Genomic DNA, 17,445 nt, shown 5'->3' on the forward strand with positions numbered 1-17,445 from the left:
CTTAAATAATATAATATAACTAGCTGTGCCCTGCAGTTTTACCCGTAGTGCTCTACTTCTGTTGGTCTTAGCGTGATGATATATTATTGACAAACAAACAAACTCTTCAGCTTTATAATATTAAGTATAGATATACGACATAATATTATGTATCTAAAAATATGAAAATCTTTAGATTACTCAATTTCCATTACTGATTTTAATGCCACATCTATTTATTTATAGTTCAAACCATCTCTTTGGCGAGTCACGTCGATCGGCCGCCCCATTCAACTAAAATCATCCCATTATGAAGGGGAAAATTCCGTAATTCACACCCCTCATGACAAGAGATTACTTTTGTAGGTGATATTATCCACCCTTGTAGCATTATGGGATCGGCTTTGTCCACAAGCGAATCCCATTTTGGCTAGCAAAACAAGCTATGTTTAATGACGTTATTTATTTATTTATTTATATACTCTTTATTGTGCTGCCAAATATACGAAAAATACAAACAAAACTTATTCTAAAGAAAAACAGCACAGAAGGCGGCTTTATTATTTAAGAGTGATTAATGCATTTTTATTTGTAAACTTATTACAAACCTACCTAATTAGCTATTTATAAAGAAGTCTTATTTTAGATAGGAACATAATATGCGTATGCCAGTGCTTAAGCGTGGATAACAAACGCAGAAAAAATACATATTATGCTAAAAAGACGGGTTGCACTCCGGGAGTGCCGGCAGAAGTGAAAACGCGCGTAGTAGAGAGGGGATAGCCGTCTACTCTCCATCCGTCTTATGGTGGCAGTACACATGGGCCCAACGTGCTGGGCCAACGGGTTGGGCCAACGTGTAGAGAGCTACTTGGCGGTATGTTGGCTTCATTAGCCTAGTTGGCGCCAATATTGGCAGGCCAACCGAATGTTGTCGGTTTTTTGTGCACACATCAAAGGATCTTGGCGCGCTCCGCAAACAGCGTTCACACGTTGGTGTCTTGTTCAGTTTGTTGTTACGCGTCAGCGGAGACAGTATCGTTGCGCGTCAATGAAATTTACGTTTAACCATGTTCCAATAGCGATGGAGGCCCGAGGCGCCGATGTGGACAAGCAATGAGGTTTTACAATTCGTAGAATTGTATCGACATGAAGGAATAATTTGGAATCCACGGCATGAACTACACAAAAATAAAAACCAATCTCAATAAATCAGATGTTTTATTTTCTATTTATTATATTATTCTAGATGTTTTTCTTATCTCACTTTCATACAATGCGATAAAAAAAATATATTTATAAAAAGAGTAAAATAGTATTAAAAAGTTACTTGTTCTTAAAAATTAAATAACAATATACAATGAGCGTGGTTTTGATAAAATTGTGCTTTATTACATAAATAATATTATCATTTAATATAATAATATTATATAATCTTTAAAGTTTCGTTTTATAGGTAATTAAAATTAAATTAAGTGTAAAATGTACACATTTTAAACATTTGAAAAAATCTAAACATAATAATGTTTTATTTATACAGAAATAAAAAAGGACAATAGAGATTGGAAAATGGTATCATCGCAGACGGCAGAGTACATTCATTGTTATTGATGCACATGTACGTAATAATTAAACGCACTGTATATAAATAAATTGCCGCGGCTGCAAGAACTTCTACGGACTACGTCCATCCTTGAAGCGCCAATGCAGAATGATCTGTACGCCAATGTGTGAACAGGAATCTTGATATCCTTCATTTTTTCCCAACACGTTGGCCCAACGCGTTGGCCCCATGTGTACTGCCGCTATTACGCTTTTTCGATCAGGTCACGTGTCCTGACGCGAGTTTAAGATTTTATACCCATTACAGAAAAAGTGCTCAACGCCGCTAAAGAAGTTTTCACTTCAAAAAAATCTTCAATATTCTTCTTTTATACACTATTCTTCTTTTCTAAAATTAACGCTCTGTTTGAGGAACTTATACGCAGAATAATGTGAACTATTCCGGAGCAAAATAGCAGCGAGCATCTATTACTAATACGTGGTACACATAAAGAGAGGTATAAGTTTTTATATGCATAAATAAACTTTCGTTAGACTCTACCATACATAAAATTTTCACTGCATATACAGGGTGACTGGTAATTCGACGTGATCCTTCAAAGGGGTTATACTTACGGTCATTTTCAACAAATTAAGTCCAGTTAACCAGGGGTCAAAAATGGATGGTTATTGAGCTATGACGGATTTTGATATGAAAATTTTCTGCCTTTTTACCAAAAACAATTAATTATGAAAAAACTACTAAACTGTTAACATTCAATTGATATTTTTTTGAAAGCCGAAGAATGAGCGATCAGTATAAAAAAAAAAACTTGTCCAAAACTTGCATCACCTCAAAAAGAAAAGGGTCATAGCTCAATAACCATCCATTTTTGACCCCTGGTTAGCTGGACTTAATTTGTTGCAAATGACCTCTAGTATAACCCCTTTGAAGGATCACGTCGAATTACCAGTCACCCTGTATACGCTAATCTGTTCAACATAAACCTTCTAACTATAGACACATAAAACACCAATGAACTACATAATTTCGCGCCAAAGACACATTTATATTTCACGAGTTCATACAATACTTGGCTATTGACTAGTGTAAAACATGTTAGCAGCTTGCTATAATTTTATATTGTATCTACCTGTATGGAAATTCTGAATTTATTATCCCAAAACAATGGACTTACAAACAAGGCGTTGCTGCAATTTCAATAGCTTTTAACTTGAATTTGAAACGTGTTAAATCTCTTACGTTGTTTATTTGCTGTAGGTACATTTCTAACCGTGTTTTTATTGTTTATTTCTTGGTACAAAACGGTAAAGAAATATTGTTGGTCGTACACCTGATGCCGCTCCGGTCGTGTTGGATTTTCTGTTCAATTTAGTGTATGAAATTACGAGTTGTAAACATTGAGGTTGTAAAAATAATTTTTTGATACAAAATACTGGAATACTAGAAACTGGCCCGCAAAATATAAAAAATATATTAGGTAGATATTTGAATGATTCTTTCTATAAACAAGGAGAACCGTAACTAATATACGTAAGTATTGTACCAATTTTATACACTTTATAATCAGCAAAATCTAAAAAAAATTGGTAATACCATAGTGCAGTAAAATTTCCCGTACACCGATAGATAGATATTTGCCACAGTTCACTATAAAACAGTAACAAAACTATAACTACGTAAAACCGATTTCCGAACGGCACTCCGCTTTCGAATTAAATTTAAAAACCATTCATCGGGTACCCACCGCAAGTCAATTACTGTGAACGAAAAACAATTGCATGACTGTCCACATCGCAGTTCGTTAAATAAGATATTGGTACGTATTGATTGGTTTTTTCGCGGTTTGTATTTGAGAATGCTTCATTTAGCATTTACCTACTTTTTATTGTATGCTAAATTTTAAAACTGTGACGAAAAAAAAAAAGAATTGTTCGTAAAGAGCGGGATAAATATTATTTGGAAATTAAGAAATATACGTCGCATTTCTCACTGCTGTAAATTTGATTTTAACTCATAACTGGTTGCTATTAAATTATTTTATCCGTGACTTCTTGCTTATTAGTACATTTTGAATATCAGAAAATTTAGTAGGACCATTCAATGTCTGATATAAAAAAAATATGGGAAATAAAGCCATTTTCATTGAATCCAAATTGTAAATATAAAACACAACTGAAAATAATCCTCTTTATCATATTTATTAAATTCCGCATTCTTTCATAAAATCTGGGGCCATTTACAACATGGCGTGTGTGCTTTACATTCAATTTATAAGTCTCAAAATGCGCATTACTGTAACGTCTTCCCACAGAGTAAAGAAATTGGATACAATATTATTTCTATTTTATCAAACTGCTATGAACCTGTTTTTTTTCTAAAGTATGTAATATAACAAACTTTGTTGCTTTTTATGGTTTTTAATAGAGTAAAAGTAAAGGAATACTCAAAAGTGCATATTTCAAGATATGTATAGTATTATGGTGTCTGTGACCGCCTCCTTGGTACAGTGGTTGACGCGTGTGAGTAGAACCGAGGGGTCCTGGGTTCGATTTCCGGTGGAGACGAAGATAAAAAAATGTCTAGGTCTGGCAGGACACAGAAGGCTGATCACCTACTTGTCTCTAAAGAAATTCGATCAGTGAAACAGATATATAATGCATCTGCCCCGGGTCATGGGACTTCACTTTTTATGGTATCTGTGGATATACAAATGAAAGCTATAGAAATCATGTCCTATTCTTTGTCTGATATCACAATGAGAGTAGTCACCTACTTCGATTAAACACATAATATACTTTTTCAATAGTAGCTGGAAACTGCGTAGGTACTGGTGCATGATTTTCTTATTTTCTGGTCATTCGGAAAGTTCTGAATCATTCTCGATTGACATCTTTTTTAGGATTCCGTACCCAAATGGTTAAACGGGACCCCATTACTAAGACTCCGCTGTCTGTCTATCTGTCTGTCTGTCTCCAGGCTGTATCTCATAAGCCGTCATAGCTAGAAAGCTGAAAAACAACATCTATATACTGTATTTTAACAGTCTGTGGCGCACAATTTTGTTACGACATTCAAATGTGCTTTTAAATTATTTAATAACTCCTCAAGTGTGAGATGGGACGTTACGACTTACGATGTCGTTCACGTTTTATGTTTTCAGAATTGTTTTAGTGGATATTTTGGGATCTTACAGAGGGTTAAAAATCATAATGTTTAATATAAAATTTAGATTATGGGTAGTAGAGGGAAAATGCGGGATAAAATCCCACCTTTCGACAGATTTTTTCAATTTTTTTTACATGTTTACATTATTAAAATGGAACAATAAAATAACATTTTATGTAATTCGATTCATTTAAATTTATAAATCTAATGACTATGTTAATGAAATCAAGTAGGCAAAAAATTTTATGTAGAAACATTAGAAATGTGTAAAAATATTTTCCACAAGAATTATTATGCAAAAATATCGCAATGCACTCTATCTAGCATCACCCTAATAAGTTCATTAAAAGTACAAGCTTGTAGACAAGTTAACCATGAAGGATAATTATTTAACACGTCTTTTTTCTTTTACATTACATTCGCTAGTGATGTGACATTGTAATCTATACTAATATTATAAAGAGGAAAGGTTTGTATGTATGTATGTATGTATGGTTTTCACGCATAAACTACTGGACCGATTTTGATGAAATTTGGCACTGATAATCTTTAGACCCTGAGAAAGAACATAGGCTACCTTTTATTGCGAAATAAGTACCACGGGCGAAGCCGGGGCGGACCGCTAGTGAACAATATAGTTCTTAAGATGTATTATATTATCTGTGGTTATACTTTGAGGTACTTAATCAATCTTAAGTAAATGCAATATAATTATTTATGAAACAAACAAAAGTTTCGCAGTTATATCTAGTAGGGATTTTAAAATATAATCAAATTGACATAGCGTAACAAACGTTGATAAAAATCTCTGCTTAAAACATAACTGTTATATAACGATATTATGTTATTTATACATTAAAATGGTATCTTATTTTATTTATCCTAAAACGTGAACAAGATGCTGCACGGTAATTTAACGATAATGCTATGATATTAAAAAAATGTGTGCGTGTACTAGTGTACACACGTAAGAAGTGAAACTTCTTACTCTTCTTCGTACGTCTTATTTTTCAAAAAATAATTTACTATATGCAACTTTACAGAAATACGTCGAATCACGCGTGGTAGGGATAAGAAAAAGATGGCGCGTAACGGAAAAATGTCATGCGTAACGAAAAAATGTTACACTAAATTTTTTTCCAACCCCGATAGAGAAGTTTCACTTCAAAAAAGGAAATAAATGTTTTTTTTCCCTCATATAAATAAGTAAAGAGACAAAAATAAGCATACCTACAACATACATGTATTTGGCAAAAATATTATAGAGCTATGTTATAATCGATAAAAAATAAACATTAATTTCATTATTACTTGCAAGAAAATTGTCAAGCACTATATTTTATGCTCTCATCAATGCAAAAAGCTCACAATACATCATTACCTGCGCTCGTTGGAAACAAAGTTTATACCCATTTGATAATAAAATAACACAGATATACATTTCTGGAGAGTGCAAAATAATTCAGGCGCCATTATGTTGTTGCTTATTAAATTTATGAAATTGATAAAAATATAGAACACATCAATTTGATTTTCGAAAAATTAATATTTTTGCTTAATGACTTAAATATAAGCTTTTATTCAATATAGCATTTTATCAGTAAGTTTCCTAAAAGATGCTATTTTTACCGCATACTTCATTTAAATGACACGGACATAATATCTAATTTAGAAAATAGTTTCACCTGTTGAAAGGTGTTTATTAAACATACACCTAATAGCTTTCATATTAAATAACCTTAAATAGAGGTATAGTTTTAAAAACCTTAAAAGCATTAACGATGGAATCAATCAAAAAGTAATAATATATCAAAATATTTTTTTATGTATTTCAAACCAAAATCGAATTGCGAATTTGGCTTCGAGAAGCCTAAAGATTTTTTATCGAAGAGTTGTACAAACAGGTGAAGTTAAAAATAAGTCAGTCATTCTAGTAACTATATATCCATGTAACATGACGGTAATGCCTAATGATCGACGTGCCCTGTAAACATAGTTGTTAAGATTTATTCACATAATGGCTTTATTACCGACGTACCTACACTTAAATATATTTTAAGGCTTGGTCAGAATATAAGATAGTTTTTATGAAGGTATCAAGCTTATTGAGTAAGCTGTGAATCGCGGTTTTACCTGCGTATATGAGTTCTTTGTTTTAGTACTAATGTTCGTGTGGACGTTATTACGCTATATATGTCAAAATCCTGTCAAAATTGGTCCAGCAGTTCCGGAGATTAGAAGGAACAAACAAACACACACACACAATACTTGTAAAATCGCTAAAAAGATGGCATATTTTAACGCGAAGAGAAATGATGTATAGGAGACACATGGACCAATATTAATTAATATTTATTAAATATTTCATGAGTTGTAGAAGAAACTATACCTACTCTACGATAGTTAATTCTTGCGGACCAAGTAGTTTATAAGTTACAGATGTAATTATAAAAATAACTAGGGACAATTTTATTATTAATTGTTGTTTTGTATTTAATTTACACGCTCTATTTTATTCTTATTAAAAATCATATAATGAGAAAACTAAACGTCCTAAAACTCAAATCTGCAATAACATCTCAAATACTATTCAATAAACATAATTTATCACCAATATTCAGTTCAACAAATAATTCTATAACAAAGTTTTTATATTCATCCAAGCGTGAGAACACGATAGCAACGTACAAGTTGTTAGTTCGATACTCGCGTATTATCGTATCCTGGTAACACGTATTTGTATGTATAATATTTCACTATCATTACAACTACGATACTTAACAGTAACACTAAACTAACGATACTATAATAATTGATATTATAGTATAAAAAAACTGAAAAATACGTCATGAAATTATTGTATTGTTACCGGTCCTTGAGTGTACAAAGTGCGAATTAAATCTATCCGTTTAAAGTGGGCCAAAATCGAGCCAAGAGGAGTCGTTTAAGAACAAACATATCGGTTACATACAAACATACAGGTGAAGCTAATAAAAGTGTAGTAATAAATACCTTTATTGAGTGAAGAATGTAAGCATACCGAAGGCCTTTGGATAAAGTCCTGTCTTATATCAGACTCATATTGCAAAATTTTACTACCGACTAAAGTCCACTGTGTTCCGTCGAGCCGATTTCAGTGGCAGAGTCGCGCGAATATTGTATTCATCCACAAATAAAACTAAAATGTCATCAAAAACCTACAACGCATTAATTTGCGAAACATCCGAATTGATAGGAGAATCAACTCAAGCGGATGAAGCGGTGTTCGAAGCTGGATCCGCTGAGAAGTCAACTTTCTATCCACTGCTATCAGAACTTCGAGTAAGGTATACCATCTTGATTGAAAGATTGGATACGGTGTACGACCAAATGGTGCAGCCACAGAAGCGCTTGATTGTGAAAAGGTTATTAGAAGCGTGTTTGGGGAGGCTGCTGGAAATAAAGCATGACTGGGTCGAGCTCAATCTGTCGGACTATACGTATGATGATGATGAGGTAAAAATCATTGTATTGTAGCGCTAAATTGAACTTGCTCAAATAATTATGGAAAACTGATGGTACCCGTCGCATTACGAAGTGGAGAGTGTAGAGGGATTGATTTTGAAAACTGGAAAATATTGATAAATCGTGCATATTTCTTATACGTTAGTGCTGTCATATGCATCATGTTTTTTAAAATATAAATTCTTATTATTAGCTGATAATCCTAAGAGTTATTCAATGTTATTTAATTGGGAACCAGATAGCGTAGAGTTTTAATTCAGTGTTTTAACACAGAAAATAATAGAATAGAATAAAATTCTTCTTTTAGGCACTACGGAGACTCAACGTTACCCCTCTAGAAGCAGAACCATGTGTCCCACAATACTTCGTCAGAGAGAGACAGCAAGAGGTCGACGATCGGCGCCAGTTCATCACAGATGTTCTAAGGAAGCTGGGACATGAACCAGCAAAGCCTAGACTACTGGTTCTCACAGAACAACAAGCTGTCATCATTATACAGAGTCATGAAAGAGCAAGGCAAGGACGACTAAGGTAAGTTTGCTTTTAAAAATTTTCATATTTTCAGGGACATTTCGTTTATCTTTCTAAATAATTAATATCAAACTAAAACTGTGTAAGTAATTAGCAATTAATAACAGGTATATTATAAATTGATGTTATATAAAAGTCACAAATTGATTAACGAACTTTATGCTTACCATTACTTTAAATGTTACAATTTGTATTTCCATAAATACGAATTTTCGATATCTTACTAACGAAAAAAATATATCTATTGGAATGAAAACATTACAGAGGCCAATTCATGAAAGAAATTCGTCTCCTAAAAGAGAAAGGCAGAGATCAAAGAGGGGAAATGTCCTCCACAGCTGCAACTGCTATTCAGAGAGTTTGGAGAGGGTTCATTGCTAGACGAGCCACTAAAAAGAGAAAGTTGCAGGAACAGCTTCTCATTGGCATGGAAATGCTTCCGTACGTGGAATCTAAAGAGATAAAAAGAGCCGAAGAGGTATTGCCTTGTATTATTTTTTCAAGTCATTTAATAATGTACCTTTATTATTGTTTATCAGCTCAATTATATTTGCATAAACGACTTGAAGCTAAAAAATTATTTAAGAATATTTTATGACAATCCATAATTAATTACAAATGCACTGTACAGTAGCTTACAAAGTGCTCTGCACTAAAATAACACTTATCTCGTGCTGTCGAGCGTGTATTTTCTTTCTTTAAATAAGTTTTTGATCATTAAATTGCGGAGAAATAAAACATTGGCATATAATACATTACATAGAAAAAATAACACTTATTTTAGATAAAACAAACACGCCGTCAATTGCAACAACAAAACGAGAAAGAATATCAAGATGCACTAAACACAATCGAAGATAGGCTTCGAGCAAAACATGAGGCTAAAATAACTGAGCGAATCAGCGATGAACTAAGGCGTTGGATAACAGAATATTATGAAAGAACAGCTAGATTGCCAGAATTTCCTTCCGAAGACGCCGGTGGTAGTCGTGCAATGTTTAGCAGACAAGGTAAATACATTTCAAAATTTAATATTATAATTAGAAACTAAAGTATAGAGAGACAAACCAACTATTAACACGATTTTTAAAATGAAGTATTTTTCCAAAGGGACGGGTGTTGACAGTGAATTAAGTAAGCTATCACCGATATCTTCTAAGGATTCTAAAAAAAGCAAGGACAGTAAGGAGAAGAAAAGTAACAAGACTGATGAAAATAAAAATAAAGACAAAGACGAAGTGGAAGATCTTTATACATTCAAATGTACAGCTTCATCATTTCTGCAAGAAATAATAAATACCAATGAAGAGTAAGTATAATAATACTACTATAATCTATACTAATACTAGCGGTCCGCCCCGGCTTCGCCCGTGGTACATAATATTTACGTTTTCTCTACATAAGAACCATCCTTGTACTTAAAGGAATATAATAAAAAAAGAATTATCGAAATCGGTTCAGCCGTTCTCGAGTTATGCGCTTACCAACACATTTTGCGATTCATTTTTAGGGTTCCGTAGCCAAAATGGCAAAAACGGAACCCTTATAGTTTCGTCATGTCCGTCTGTCCGTCTGTCCGTCTGTCCGTCTGTCACAGCCGATTTACTCGGAAACTATAAGTACTACAGTGATGAAATTTGATGGGAATATGTGTTGTATGAACCGCTACAAAAATATGACACTAAATAGTAAAAAAAAGAATTGGGGGTGGGGCCCCCCATACATGTAACTGAGGGATGAAATTTTTTTTTTCGATGTACATACCCGTGTGGGGTATCAATGGAAAGGTCTTTTAAAATGATATAAAGTTTTCTAAAAAACATTTTTCTTAAAGTGAACGGTTTTTGAGATATCAGCTCTCAAAGTCGTAAAAAGTATGTCCCCCCCCCTCTATTTTTATAACTACGGGGTATAAAATTCTAAAAAAAATAGAGGTGATGCATGCTAATTAACTCTTTCAACGATTTTTGGTTTGATCAAAGTATCTCTTATAGTTTTTGAGATAGGTTGATTTAACTGTAATTTATTATATTTGCTGCTACGGAACCCTTTGTGCGCGAGCCCGACTCGCACTTGGCCGGTTATTATATATAAGAAGATTATAAAGCTGAAGAGTTTGTTTGTTTGTTTGAACGCGCTAATCTCGGGAACTACTGGTCCGATTTAAAAAATTCTTTCGGTGTTAGAAAGCTCATTTATCGAGGAAGGTTATGGGCTATATATCATCACGCTACGACCAACAGGAGCGGAGCCACGGGGGTGAAATCGCGGGGAGCAGCTATGCTAAATAATATGCGTTTCATTCTATTAATTCACACATATTATCACCCTATAGTACTACTTATGATTATAAGCCACTAAAATAAAGAATAATTAACCTTATAATTGTAGATATGAAGATATATGGAAATATAGAGACGACGATGATGATCTTCATGAAAAATATGATACTGAAATGATAGAACGTGAAAAAATGGCAAAAATCGAGCAAGAAATACGAAACACAGTTGATGAATTGATGAGAACTGAACTCGATCTTTTGCAAGCTGCCTTTGATAGGGATAGAGCTCATAAAGGAAAGAAGTCTAAAAAGCCGCAAAAGAAGGTGAGTTTAAATTTAGATAAATAATGAAATATGTATGTCTATATCATTGAAACGTTCATCAGGTTAAAATTTGTGCGATAAATTGTAAAATTTGAAAATATTCTTATATGTAACTATATCAATTTCACTTTCCAAGGTTTTTCAAAGTGATTATTATTAACAATTGACTATATTATTAATTTTATCATAAAATTAAATGATCATTTCAGGTACGACGTGGTGGTAAGAAAAGCAAGAAAAAGAAAGAGAAAGACCTTACGCCTGACAGGACAACAGAGTCTTTATTTGAAGAATTAGTTACCAATGGTATTATTCGTCCTCATCCTATTGTTAGTATAGATGATTACATTGGTGAAAAGAACTTTGTTGGAGCTCAGTGGAGGTGCGAGGGAAGGGAACCAGCACCGTCTTTGGGAGATATAAGACAATTGGTGAAAGAATACTGTATATTGCCTCTTGGTTCTGAATATGTTAGAACTCATGCACCTATTGTGAGGTCTATTTTAATTTCAGGTATGTTATATTTTCTCCTAAAGTTAAAATAAAGTCTGGCTTTTACATAATACTAAGAACGCTGATATGAATGATCCCTAAATACTAAATTTAAAGTTAAAAATATATGGTCAGTTACCTATTTAAGGCCACAGAAAGGTGTATTATTATCTATACTAGTCTATACTAATATTATAAAGAGGAAAGGTTTGTATGTATGTATGTATGTATGGTTTTCACATATAAACTACTGGACCGATTTTAATAAAATTTGGCACAGATAATCTTTAGACCCTGAGAAAGAACATAGGCTACCTTTTATTGCGAAATATGTACCACGGGCGAAGCCGGGGCGGACCGCTAGTAAGTAGTATTAAATAATGGTTCAACATTGACTATAAAGTGATGAGTATACAATGTGCATACTATACCAATTATATTGTTCTTTGATTTAAGGTCCATCTGGCAGCGGTAAGAAGATGCTTGTCAACGCAATTTGCAGTGAAACCGGTGCTATGTTATTCGATTTAACACCAGCAAACATAGTGGGAAAATATCCAGGAAAATCGGGATTAATAATGTTGATACATTTAGTTATGAAAGTATCAAGACTGTTACAACCATCTGTTATATGGATGGATGAGGCTGAAAAACCTTTTGTTAAGAAAATACCTAAAACGGATAAAACTGACCCGAAAAGACTGAAGAAAGATTTGGTGAAAATTATAAAAGGTAAGTCAAGTATTCTTGATAAAAAAGTAAATTAAATTTTTAAGTCGTAATGTTTTAGCAATTCCAAAAGTAATAAGATCAAAAAAAAAACAAATTTCATTATTTCATCCTACATCCCTAGCTAATTTTTACAATCGAATGTAAATGGAATTTAGATGTCAATATTTTTTTATTCTATAAGCAATAATAATTTACTAGAATATAACTAATCGTCAACTGTTTTTATTGTCTCTACTTAAAACAAAGAAACGATCGAAATTAGCTAACAACAACCAACCCTCGTTTATAAGGTTGTTTTATAGAAGGTGCTTTACAGTATTAATGCATTCAAATATTGTTTTACCAAGACTACGATAATATAAATAAATGTCCCCAGGTATCTGCCCAGAAGATCGCGTATTATTCATCGGCACATCCCGCACACCATGGGAAGCGGAACAAAAGCTGCTATTCCAATGCTATGCTAAAGTTATTCAGATCCCCAAAGCTGATTACGGCAGCATATCTCTTATGTGGCGCACAAAACTGCATAGAGCGGGCGCGCTATCTCCCAGATTAGATATATCGTGCTTATCTAGAGTATCCGATTCGTATACTATTGGTATGATATCTTTGATTTTTGAATGTTTTATTCCGTTATTTTATTTAGGGCTGATTTTTCAATCCTTGGTTAAAACTTATTCGTCGAATAATGTATAGAACTTATATTTTAAAAACTCTACTTTACTGTTCTGTGTTAAAAACGTATTCTAATTGCCCGTATTTGACAGTTTACGTGACATTTTAATATTATCATGTAATACTTTATTGGACGGATAAGTTTTATCCAAGTATTGAAATATCGGCCCTTAAATACATGTGGTTTGAATAAAACCGAAAAAGTGGAAAACATAAAACTTTATCTGTAACATAAACGTGAATTTAAAATTACTATTGTCTTGTTTATGTAAAAATATCACACATGAATAGTAGGTATCACAATAAATTGTTAATGATAAAGTCTACATACCTAATATACTGGGGTAGAAGCCTTTAAATATAATGAAAAGATAAAAAAAATCGCAGTCGGATGAAACCCATTAGAAAAGGAGGGGAATATGATGAAAATAAAAGGAAAAATAAATTACGGTCAATCCGAGTTCGGGAAGTGGGAGGGGGGAGCTTTTAAGAGAAAAAAATAGTTTCTCCTGATTTCCGACAAAACTACAAGTCCTATAGAAAAAAGTTCAATGGCAAAGTTGTAGGTAATTAAAAGTTCTACAACTTTTGTATTCACAATTTTTTCACATAACCTCAAAATTTAGGTGAAAAATTCAAAAAACCAAGTTTTTGGTCTTTTATTTTTATCTACTTCAAAATTTATTTTTTTTTCTACAAAATTTGGTGGAAACTTACTTTATTATGTCCCAAATACACTGTAATTTATTTGATTGAAAATATTTATTTTTTCGCCTTATTTTGAATTAATACCAAAAAAACAATCTAATTTTCAATCGAAAAGTCACCCGTCAAAATATCAGCTTTTTTCAAAAACTTGGGGTGCCTTTTATTCATTGAAATCTCTACTTTCATATGGTGTAAAAAAAAACAAACACCACTATAGTAAATGTTCTCAGGAAATGCATACAAACAGTGTGATAATGAGCTTTTACTAAATCAGGCCATATCAGGCACACTTCTCGAACTCTATATCTTCTCTTGTATCGGCTTTTCGGTAATATTTCAAAAGAAAAATAATTATCTGTTTTAAGTTTAATATTTTACAGCATATTCAAAAGCAAAATGATGTCGTTAAAAACATTTCAGGTAGTTCGAGAAGTGTGCCTGATTTAGTAAAAGCTAATTTTCACACTGTTTGTATGCATTTCCTGAGAACATTTACTATGGTTGTATTTATTTTTTTTACACCATATGAAAGTAGAGATTTCAATGAATAAAAGGCACCCCAAGTTTTTGAAAAAAGCTGATATTTTGACGGGTGACTTTTCGATTGAAAATTAGGTTGTTTTTTTGGTATTAATTCAAAATAAGGCGAAAAAATAAATATTTTCAATCAAATAAATTACAGTGAATTTGGGACATAATAAAGTAAGTTTCCACCAAATTTCGTAGAAAAAAAAATTTTTTGAAGTAGATAAAAATAAAAGACCAAAAACTTGGTTTTTTGAATTTCTCACCTAAATTTTGAGGTTATGTGAAAAAATTGTAGATTCAAAAGTTGTAGAACTTTTAATTACCTACAACTTTGCGATTGAACTTTTTTCTATAGGACTTGTAGTTTTGTCGGAAATCGAGAGAAACCATTTTTTTCTCTTAAAAGCTCCCCCCTCCCGCTTCCCGAACTCGGATTGACCGTAATTTATTTTTCCTTACATTTTTATCATATTCCCCTCCTTTTCTAATGGGTTTCATCCGACTGCGATTTTTTTTTGTTTCAAAAATTATCTACTCTAGTCTATACTTAATACATACATGATACATCCATACTAATATTATAAATGCGAAAGTAACTCTGTCTGTCTGTTACTCAATCACGCCTAAACTACTGAACCAATTTTCATGAAATTTGGTATGGAGATATTTTGATACCCGATAAAGGACATAGACTACTTTTTATCCCGGGAAAATGACGCAATTCCGGAAATCCCACGGGAACGGGAACTATAAGTACGGGTTTTTCTTTGTCTGCGCGGGCGAAGCCACGGGTGGAAACCTAGTTAACTTATAGCTAAACGATTAAACAAAAACTATGAGGATTTTATCATTAAAAAAATATTCTAGTTACTTAAACTACTAAATAAATATTCTATTCTACAAAATTGATACATTACGAACCCTAATTGGCACAAAAACAAACAATTAATAGGTAGGTATTTCTTCCTATAATATTTCTATCTCGTTTTAGCTAATATTGCACACCTGCTTTCTTATTTAATCTATCAGTTAACCCTCTATCCACAGGTACACTACTATCAGCCCTGGATGCTGTGCTCACCACCAAACGGCGTCTACAGTTACGTGTCAGAGCGCTAACAGCGCAAGAAGTAGCTGTCCAGTTGAGTGCCCGGGAGCCAGTTTATGCAGAACAAGTGGGTTTTATACTAATACTATCCTACTAATATTATAAATGCGAAAGTTTGTGAGGATGGATGTATGTGTATATTCTTGTTTGTTACTCTTTCACGCAAATACTCCTGAACCGATTACAATGAAATTTAGCACACATATAGAGGGTAACTTGGATTAACACATGAGGTCTTATAACTTATACTGGTGATGTAGAAATAGTGCGTAATCATAACTTAAAAATAGCTATCCATAGTGCTTTATTATCGTCCGGTGAGATGAGGCGGCGTGAGACGTGTTCCGCTCACCCCGCCTCATGAGGTCAGAGCTGGCGGGCTCATAGTTAGTGTTGGCCTGGAGACGGGCAGCTGCTGATGGGGTCACGGACGAATTCTACCTATACCCGTGGCCCCGTCGTTGATGCGGCTTGACGGAATACAGTGGGGTTTTGGTCGGTAGGAATCCGACATAACCCACGGCCCTTTCCCCGGAAGCCGTGGGTATCTATGCAAGATATCCCCACTTAAAAAAAAGGGGTCGAATACAGAAAACCTCTACTCAAAGGCTCTTTACCACCAAACTTTAAAACGCAAAAAATACATTTAAAAAAAATGTTGTGTGGTTTTATGAAACCACGGTAAAAGTGAAACTGTTCGAACGGTTCCGAACACTGCTTTGTGTAGCGCATGTCGCGTGACGGTCGGCTGCCGAGTAGGTATACCTACACGGCAGCGATACACGCGACATGCGCTACACAGACCAAAAAGTTTCATCATCTTCACAATATTCTTTTATTTATTACCAACTTTCAAATATTATACAGATTGTTCAATGTTTTGTCAGGTTCAATCTAAATATTATTCTTAATCCTGCTACTTATTTAAAGCATATACCATAGTTTATTATTAAGACAATTAATCCAACTTCCATTATAATATGTTCCAGGATGCGGCAGCAAATGCGTGGTGGTTGAAAACACCCATGGAGAGAAGAAGATTACGGATGCTGCAAAAGTTACAAGAGTTGGAGCAAGAGAATGAAGAGAGAGCTGCTTCTACTAAATAATCATTAAAATACAATACATGTTATTGATAATTTTTAAGTACCTACCTATCTATCGTTAAGTAAAAATGTGGTAAAAATATGTATCAGTGTGTCATAATAAAGCTTTAATTATAAAATTGCGTTTTATTTTTAAAATAAATTATAATACACTGATTTTTTTCCATACTTTAAAGTACATACCTATAGTTATCAGATAGCAATATCTTTTTATTTGATTTCATGCAGCGGTATGAAATAGAGCTCTGAAACAAGCACACACATACACAAACTAAGAAACGAATGCACACACTATACCACCATTTTAAATCCAAACAAACTATATTTTACTTAACAAGTTCAAACTACCCAAACGACGAAACAGCTTGGCCTATTAAATTAATATTTTTCGCTCCATAACCCACGAAACTAACCAAAACACGTCCTCAAGAAAATGTATCCCTTAAAATCTTTTCACGATTATTCTGTAGCACTTATTTCAGGTAAAACCACAAAAAACATCTCATGAAAGTTGCATTACTATCGAGCAAATCCATGGAGCAAAAAGGTAAGCTAAGTCCGCACCTGGTAAAGTTCACACGAACATTTTTGTGATTTTCAAAAGAAAATTTGAAGTCCATTTGGCCGTGATTAGAATTCTGTAACGTTCTCTGATGTTTTGCATTCGTTAGAGAAAAGTAAGTTTTAATTTTCTTATATTATACAAATAAGAAGGTCATGAAGATTTATTTTCCATTCTCAT

General features: G+C 33.3%; 1 protein-coding gene and 1 long non-coding RNA gene across 2 annotated transcripts; both read left to right on the forward strand.

Moving 5' to 3' along the window:
• Window positions 1-793: 793 nt before the first annotated feature.
• On the forward strand, window positions 794-1,191 carry LOC149480668 (uncharacterized). The gene is made up of 2 exons (XR_016317014.1): window positions 794-975; window positions 1,077-1,191. It is a non-coding gene; the product is annotated as an uncharacterized LOC149480668 (long non-coding RNA).
• Window positions 1,192-7,894: 6,703 nt separating this feature from the next.
• On the forward strand, window positions 7,895-16,708 carry LOC149480669 (dynein regulatory complex subunit 11-like). Its single transcript, XM_089706739.1, has 11 exons — window positions 7,895-8,206; window positions 8,523-8,746; window positions 9,011-9,224; window positions 9,531-9,756; window positions 9,857-10,055; window positions 11,138-11,351; window positions 11,561-11,864; window positions 12,300-12,575; window positions 12,952-13,176; window positions 15,537-15,664; window positions 16,587-16,708. The coding sequence occupies exons 1-11, from the start codon at window positions 7,895-7,897 to the stop codon at window positions 16,704-16,706; spliced, it is 2,442 nt and encodes an 813-aa protein (XP_089562865.1). The 3' UTR covers window positions 16,707-16,708.
• Window positions 16,709-17,445: the final 737 nt, after the last annotated feature.

Source organism: Colias philodice, chromosome 18 (assembly GCF_061535455.1).
Source record: "Colias philodice isolate Cphi_HAF_F1 chromosome 18, ilColPhil1 Martin Lab GWU primary, whole genome shotgun sequence".
Taxonomy (NCBI): domain Eukaryota; kingdom Metazoa; phylum Arthropoda; class Insecta; order Lepidoptera; family Pieridae; genus Colias; species Colias philodice.